Source organism: Hippopotamus amphibius, chromosome 2 (assembly GCF_030028045.1).
Source record: "Hippopotamus amphibius kiboko isolate mHipAmp2 chromosome 2, mHipAmp2.hap2, whole genome shotgun sequence".
Taxonomy (NCBI): domain Eukaryota; kingdom Metazoa; phylum Chordata; class Mammalia; order Artiodactyla; family Hippopotamidae; genus Hippopotamus; species Hippopotamus amphibius.
The window spans coordinates 175258778-175267067 of NC_080187.1; the positions used below are offsets into that span (position 1 = coordinate 175258778).

Sequence of the window (8290 nt, forward strand, 5' to 3'; positions counted from 1 at the left end):
ACAGCACCTAGTATAGAGTGCCCAGCATACAATGGTAGTTTCCTTCCTGCTTGTCTTAAAAAGAAAAGAATTCATAAAGAACCCTCAGAAACATGAATTAAGCTCCTCAGTTCTTTTTATTTGACTATGCAGTATTTGATAGAAGTCAGGAAATTTGCTTCTCTTAAATGATTCTGTTTCATACAATTTCTATAACTTCTGAGGAGGTACTGGATAATCAATAAGCAGGTAATCATTGATCAATAAATGTGTTAAAGAATACAGGAGAAATTTATAATAGAGTTGCCTTCACAAAAATGCTTATGGTGTCACTGAGGTCATATTATATACTCAAATTAATTAAGGGTTAATTAAATAGTATATATAGGTCTCAGTCCTTACCTGAAACTTTTAGGGCCAATGCATCATGAAACAGAACTTTTAGGATTTTAAAAAGCAACATTGTATGCGTGTAAGTGATGTATTATTTATGCATCCCTAGAAGAGTTTATCTGAGGCAGTATTCATCATCAGACATATTGATATTTCCTCAGTGAAACGTATAATAGTTTGATAGCATAAATAAAGATAATAAATAGACTTGCATAGTCAATTCGGTCAGATTTTGCATCTCACTGAGCTTGGGAGCCACTTTGAAAGAAAACCTTTCAGTTTTCAGAGCTTTGGGGATTTAGGAACATTTGGGTAAAGGATTGAGGACCTGCTTATGGGCTAAGCATATACACTGGAAGTGCAAAGAGGGAGCTACACTGGAGCTAAAAGAGTTCGTGAAAGTTTTATGAAGCAGGCATCATTTTAGCTATAATGAGTTAATTTTCTATCCCTGGTGAGTGAAGTTCCCACATCTTGTCAGCTGTTACACCTATCAAGCTGTGTTTTCCTGCTTGAGCCACTAGGAGCCCACAGAGTGCTTTGTAAATTGCTTTCCTGAGATAGTCTCCACAGTCGGATGAAAAAAAAGCCTGACCACTAATATTTGTCCAAAGTGGAGACCAGATGAAGGTGATAGCAGTAGTCGTTAGAGTGTGGGGACCCTAAAGGAGAGAAGCTGGTGGGAACCTATGAGAGGATGTGTTCTTATCTGTGAATGAAAGCACATGGGCTTCCATTCCGTGCTAACCCCACACAATGGATCCTTTGTTTTTTGGTCAAGAAGTCAAACTTGGAAACGTTCCCATCCCATTCCCAATATTCAATGCCTTTGGTTTATCTACTGGACAAATTCTTAACACAGCTGATTTTCTCTGACACCCACTCTTCTTTCCTCTCTCACACCTCACTTCTTTTTTTCTCCCTTGTCTTAGTTCATCTTTTGTCTATTTCCCCTGAAAGGGATCCCCCATCAAGAAGAGTGGGAATCTGCCTTGTCCAGAGCTTCACCTCCTGCCACTCCTCCACCCACCTCTAAAATGTCAGGGCTGTCCACAAATGCAGACACACCTCCTGCCCAACAACGCTATTCCTGAGAGGTCATTGCCAGGAGAGGTGAGTCAAAGTGACCTCAGAGAGGCAGCAGTGAACAGTGGTATGAAGTGAGACCTTAATTCCCTGCCCAGGAGCTGAACCTGGGTAGCCTGGATGAAAACCAGGAGTCCTAGCCACCAGACCTGCAAGGACTAGAGGCTAGAAGCTATTTTTCCCTGGATCTTGCCCAGAGTGTAAAATGCATTTCTCACAGAGGCAAAAACTGTAAAAGCAGATACAAAGTTTATTATTAGAGATATGTCTGTACAGGTGGGAGAGCACACAGGGAAACAGCTTGCTTAGTTAAGATAGAAGCAAGGCAGAGATACACACGCAGAGAGGAAGATTGTGGGCGTCCTCCCTAATGAGGCAGTAAAGAGGCGGTTAAGTCACTTATATAGGACAATTCTTCCAGGTCTTTGTTTATTTTTGGCCGATCACCTGATTTCTTTCTCCACACCTGACCTGCCCTAGGACCCTCCCCATCATGCGTGCACAACTTTTTTCCAAGATGGATTTCAGCTCAGAGGTCTATGGGAGGTCTTAGCATCACGTATTATAAGGTGGTGCCCCCTCTTTTTTTGACCCCCATTGAGACTTTCTGAGCATGTGCCATGTCTCTCTTGCCCCAAGGATGGGGAGTGTATGACCTCTTGATCTCTTAACAGGGTTAGCCCCTCTCTGTCCCTGCCATAAAAGTGTCCAGTGCCCAGTTATCTACCCTATTCCTTTTGCTGTTTCTTATATCGAAGTGCAGATATCAAAATATAAACAGAACTCCAGCCATAAATATGTAGTCCTGGAGCCTGTTTGTCTCATGCCTCAGAAAATGTAAACAGGAGCTGGTAATGACTGTCTGGCCTAGAGCTCATCGTCTTCTCACCCCAGGAGGTATGAACAGGAAGCCAGTTGTAAATGCCTAGCCTGGAGCCCATCTATCTCCTACGTCAAAGGTATAGAGGGAAATGTTGAAACAGGGGAGACTGAGAGGAGACTAGAGGCAAATCATTTCAGTGATTGCCTGCCTGCAAGAACAGGAAGGATAAGGGAAATTAGGGACTAAAGAAAGAAAGAATAGGAAAGTAAAAGCCAGGTCAGAGTAAGGCAAATCTTTCCTTCCCCCAATCTCCCATTTATGGTTGTCCCTGACTCTTGAGGGTATGACCATCTAAGAGATTGAAACAGATAAAAACCCTAGGAAGAGGAAATCTCAAAATCAAGTCACATAGTGAATTCTTAACGCCATTTTCTAAGATCCTTTCCTGTGGCCATGCATATCTAATTAAACTATTTCTTGATAGATTTGAATTCAGAGGAAATAGGCTGAGGGCAACCACTTACATCTTCTATTTATTCAACCTCATAGCTTTTCTCCTCTTTGAGTAGATCCAATCCCTTTTCTGCTGAAAATATTCTTTCACCAACTTTCTTGTTTTTCAGAGCAAAAGAAGAAAAGAGGTGCTGAGTGAGAATAAAATTCCCTTCAATCCCATTCATTCTACATCTATTGAGCACCTAACGTGACCATTATTCTACTTATTGGACATAATTTTTAAAAATAACTCTGTTTCTCTCTCTTCCCATCACTCTCTTGATTGACCCATCCTCACTCTAAGTCCCTATGCCAGACTCTTTATAGGACCAACATCTTCTTACTTGGCATGTTGTATGAGATCAGTGTTGGCTGAATGAATTTCTAAAAGAATTCAGAGAAAGAACAGGGAGACCCCAAAGAGAAGAGGAAAAGGAGACCAGGAGAAAGATGTGGGTTTAGGGGGTGGGGAGGAGAAACAAAGTGAGGGAAAAGAATATGCAAAATGGCAGGTAGTAAAAAATGGGAGGAAAAAGAAAAGGGTTAAGAAGGGTCAAGAAAATGTCTGCTGTCTTTGCCTTAGGACATATTCTATCTATCTCAGTCTGCACCACCAAAGCATCTTACTAGCAGACCCCTACCCCCAGGGATCAGGAAAATAAACCTGATCCACAGGGTTCTCCAGATACCCTCACAGATAGAATCACTTTAATTTGCATCTGTAGCAGAGAAGTGCTACATGGAAAGCCCAGGAGGCTTATGTGATTGCCCTAGATGCTCATGGTGGGTAGCAGGGAAGGACATGGATAAAGGATGCATTAAACTCTTGCAATGCACACCTGAAGGCCTCTAGACCAGGGAACAGACTGATGACCAGGATCACAGGAGAGACTAGAGCAGTCCTTCACTTGTCTCTTTCCAGGGCAAGAGATAGACTCCAAGGGACAGAGAACCTACGGAGATTGGACATCATCACCCTATTCTGCCACCTCTGATCCCAGGAACAAAATGCAAGTTGGGTGAACCCTAGGGCAAAGAAGATTTATATTTTCATATATGATAAAGGGTAGACCAGCCTCTTTTCCCTTTTTTGCAGAATACCTGAGGATGAAAACAGCATGAAAAAGAAGTGGAAAGGAAGACAAAGATGAGAAGATGAAGAAAAGAAGTTGCTTCATGGTCCAGATGTTACCTGGACTTTCATGTCACTACAGGATATAAAAATGTACTTTTCAAGAATGAAAGTTACATAATTACAGTGAGGAGTGACTTGGCCCTGTTTGGATAACTTGCAGAATGTCAAATCAAAAGGACGGGAGCTTTTGTGACACTTGCCTCCCTTGAGGTCGCAGGCAATGACAGGACCCTTGCAGACAGCTTTGACTGCATCTGGTTCCTCATGGATGAATATGTACTGGGGTACACATGTGTGGTTGAGTGACTTCATCTTCTGTGCCATTAGAGCATTGCATTCCCTGTCCATCAGGTCAGATCTGAGATACTCTTTGTTGCTCTGAAAGAGAACCTCAGCTCTGAGCATCTTGCTTTCTCCAACTTCATCTTCACTGATGATGGTCTCTTCCAGTTGCAACATTTCTTTGTTGTTAAGTAGCAGGGTGTGTATGCTTTGGGTGCCTGCTCCCATCTTAGTGGCCTCAACGTTGTCCTGTGAGTCACTGGACTGAAACTCATTCAGTAGCTGATCACCTTCCTCCAGGACTGCTGCGGCCATCTGAAGTCCCAACCCCAGGCCCACCCCCAGGCCCAGCAGCAGCAGCAACATCATAAAAAAGATCTGCACCAGAGTCAGCTTCATTTGGCCTAGAGGGGAGGAGGGAAACAGAGGACTGACTGAAATGAAACTTGGCTCCAGTAGAGATCCTAGACTCCCCTAAATCCCGACAGCGTAGTCTTTGGGGTCTCCTCTCTCTTCTCCACATTACCCCATCCCCTACCCAAGGCAGAGATCCTTTCTCACTCTACCCATTTCTCCTGTCCCTCCCCACCACATTCCCTTTTGCTGTGGCATAACATGTAGATCCTACAGAACTGGAAGATGACCAGGGAAGCAGTTCTGCAATTGGTTCACACATGCAGAATCAGTGGGGAAAGTTGACATCAATTGACTCTTATGCAGAAATTAGTTCCAAATCACCAAAAAGAACAGGTTAGAAGACAAACAAGTACAGTGTCACACCTTCCTTGAGAGAAATTCTTATGGAAAGTCTTCTCTGTAAAGGACTAGAATTAACATAGGAGGCCGTCTCCATATTTCTTTCCCAAATTTAAGTTCATTCAAGTATTTATTATTCAAGTATTTATTATTCAAGTATTTATTCATTCAAGTATTTATTATTCTTCCTACTACCTACCCTCCCCAAAAAGATCAAAAGAAATAGGAAAAGTACTATAGTCCATTCTCCCTCCTAAGCTGAAGCTGACAGGGGGAGGGAGACGGAGGAGGATGCCCAATTTCATCTTGCTAAAACTACATCTTGTCACACCAGACTCCTTCTACTACTATAGATCTCTTAGCACTAGGGTATTTCCTGATGATCAGTTTTTGTACTTTTAGGGAGGACATGGAATAAGAATGAAACCAAAGAAAAACCAAACAACTGAACAACTGTCCTGCGGAGGTTCCTAAGGAAACTGAGAGAAGGAGCATGCAATTTTGTCCTGCTATGCCAGCCTCATGCCCATATCAAAGAGAGACCTTCCCTACCAGAAAAAAATATTGCTATAAAGAACATTCTTGAGACAATTGATAGTATGAGAATATTATTCTAAAATATTCTATATTCTTATAGAATTCCTATATCTATTATTATTATAGATAGGAATGTTATGTCAGTGTTTAATATACAGAATTTGAAACTTGGACTACAATTGTTTATGAGAATATATGTGTTCTTAGAAAGTGAACCCTGAAATATTAAGGTGCAAATGGGCATGATTAGGCAACTTACTCTCCTAGGTTCAAAATAAAGATTATATGGGGAATTCACTGGCAGTCCAGTGGTTAGGACTCCATACTCTGACTGCCAAGGGCCAGGGTTCAATCCCCAGTGGAGGGAACTAAGATATCACAAGTCAGGCAGTGCACCAAAAAAAAGAAAAAAAGTGTAGATCGTATGTATGTATGTACATGTGTGTTTACAGAGAAAGAAAAAAATTAATAAGGGAAAGAAAATGTTTAAATATTGTGACTGGATGAAAGATATTTCGGAGTTCCTTGTAGTATTGTGGTAACTTTTCTTTAAAGTTGAAAATATTCAAAAAAATTTTTTTTTTTGTCCACACTGCACAGCTTGTAGGATCTTAGTTCCCCCACCAGAGATTGAACCCGGGCCCTCTTCAGTGAAAGCACGGAGTCCTATCCACTGGACCACCAGGGGATTCCCTCAAATTTTTTTGATTTTTAAAAATGAGGATTCCCCATGTTGTTCCCTGGAGTGCCCAACACCAGTGTGACTTACCTACATACCTAAATAACTTCAAAGCTGCTTGTGTCCTCCTGCTTTCCAAGTTCTTGCCTCCCAGGTTTCCCTTCTCTCTGAGAAGTACCCTGGATGCAGGTGTGCGGAAAAATGGTTATCCCCTTGTGGTCCATGTGCTCTTAAACCCAGACTTACTTCCTACGCCCATTTCCACTCCCACTCCCCTACCCAGCACTGAATAAACACACTCAACCAATTGTCCTTTCTGCTCCCATGAACACTTTGAAGTAAGGCTGCTTGGACATTGAAACAGATCCAGACATTCAAGACAGGAAATGTCTCCAGTCTGGGAAACTGCGGACAGTTTTGTTTTCCCAATCAATTGTCCCACTCCTGAGTCACACCCACCATCCTGTGGTTTATAGCAGCCTAACCTTGCCCACAAATTTCAAACAAAGTTATTTCCTTATATTCTCCGCATGTACTTTCTTTAAACCTTCCCTGTCATTTCTGAAATGTCAAGCTCTTTGGCCTGTATTTGGGTTATCCCTCTAACATGGTTATTTTGCTTTTTGCATTTTAGAACTGTATGATGACTTCATTAGAAAGATTTGGTGTATCTGAGTCAATGATGAATTTTTACATGTCTTTACCTATGAAGCCTATCCCAGCCTCCATTCTCCACTCCTTCTTTCCAACCCTCAGCCAATAATTGCATATCAGGTTTTGGAAATCTGATAATTTAGTCCTAGATAAGAGAACATCCAAAGCAGCTATCAGTCCCTATAGCCTGGGTGAGTAAAATCAGGAGGTTATAATGCTGATCTACTCACTTCTTTAGCTGAGAGTGACATCATCAAATAATATTTTAAAGCACCCTGGAGATTATTAAAGCAGTATGAAAACCTTCTCTAGACATAAACAGAGGCCTTTAGGAGGGTGATTTGCTTTGCCGTTCAGGTAGGAGTTTCCAAACGGTGGTCTGGAAACAGCTTCTGTGATCCGCAAAATCTATCAGGCTGAATTCTACAGCGCTGATCTTGATGATTTACAATAATAATAGTAACAACAACTAACCATTATTGAGCACTTACTTCTTGCTGGGCATGTATTGCATTTCACCCTAACAATTTGCTCGTGCTATCCCTCTTTGGTGTCTGTTCTGCCCATTCATTCTGAAGAGGTCTGTATGCAACATGAAAGTGGAGTGAAGGGGTCTCGGCTGAACCCAGTAGCTGTCCGGAGTCAACAGGGATAATATATCCAACTATATACACCACCAGCATCTCTATAATTGGTTACTATTAGGGATTGTTTGAAATTAACACTTGATTAAATATGAAGAAAGGACGTACGTCTATGATCTAAGTATAACCTTTAAACTGGACAGGTTTTTATTCTTGTTTTTTCCTTTTCTAGGCTACAATTTTGTCTTCTGAATTTGAATAATAGAAGCTCTTACTTCATAGGGATGCTGTGAATATTATATAACACACCGCAAGTAACAGGATAAATGTATTGTTATCGTTATTAATATTACATAACAATTACCAACAGGTGCTTATTTCCTGATCAATGCTGTTTTCCTATTTAGGAGTAGCATGCTAAATGATGTCACTTATATGTAAAATCTAAAAATAAAACAAACTAGTGAATATAACAAAAAGAAACAGATTCACAGATGTAGAGAACAAACTAGTGGTTACCAGTGGGGACAGGGGACAGTGGAGGGGCAAGATTAAGAGATACAAACTATCATGTATAAAATAAGCCACAAGGATATACTGTAAATACAACACAGGGAATAGAGACAATATTTTATCATAACTATAAATGGAATATAACCTTTCAAAATTGTGGATCATTATATTGTACACCTGTAATATATAATATTGTACATCAATTATACTTCACTTAAAAAAAAAAGAAATAGCATACTAAGGACTACAGCTACCAACACTACCTATTGTTTCTCCTAGAAGAAGTCAAACAATAACCTAGAATCTCAAGGAATTAAGGCTCATATAGATCGATGCTTCATTTTACAAATAAAGAAAGTGACTCGAAAAGGTTA

General features: G+C 40.8%; 1 protein-coding gene across 2 annotated transcripts; it reads right to left on the reverse strand.

The window, feature by feature from the left end:
- Nucleotides 1–1701: 1701 nt before the first annotated feature.
- Nucleotides 1702–6354, reverse strand: RNASE10 (ribonuclease A family member 10 (inactive)). 2 transcript variants are annotated; one of them, XM_057723040.1, is made up of 2 exons: nucleotides 6256–6354; nucleotides 1702–4597 (listed from the first exon to the last, which is right to left on the reverse strand). In XM_057723040.1, the coding sequence occupies exon 2, from the start codon at nucleotides 4590–4592 to the stop codon at nucleotides 3951–3953; it is 642 nt and encodes a 213-aa protein (XP_057579023.1). In that variant the 5' UTR covers nucleotides 4593–4597; nucleotides 6256–6354; the 3' UTR covers nucleotides 1702–3950. The 2 variants fall into 2 exon arrangements, with proteins under 2 accessions (XP_057579023.1, XP_057579022.1); XM_057723039.1 differs by having other exon boundaries at nucleotides 6264–6353.
- Between the last annotated feature and the right edge of the window lie 1936 nt (nucleotides 6355–8290).

Coding starts and splice junctions, on each gene's coding strand:
- RNASE10 (XM_057723040.1), bottom strand. CDS start 4,592: ATGAAGCTGACTCTGGTGCAGATCTTTTTTATGATGTTGCTGCTGCTG.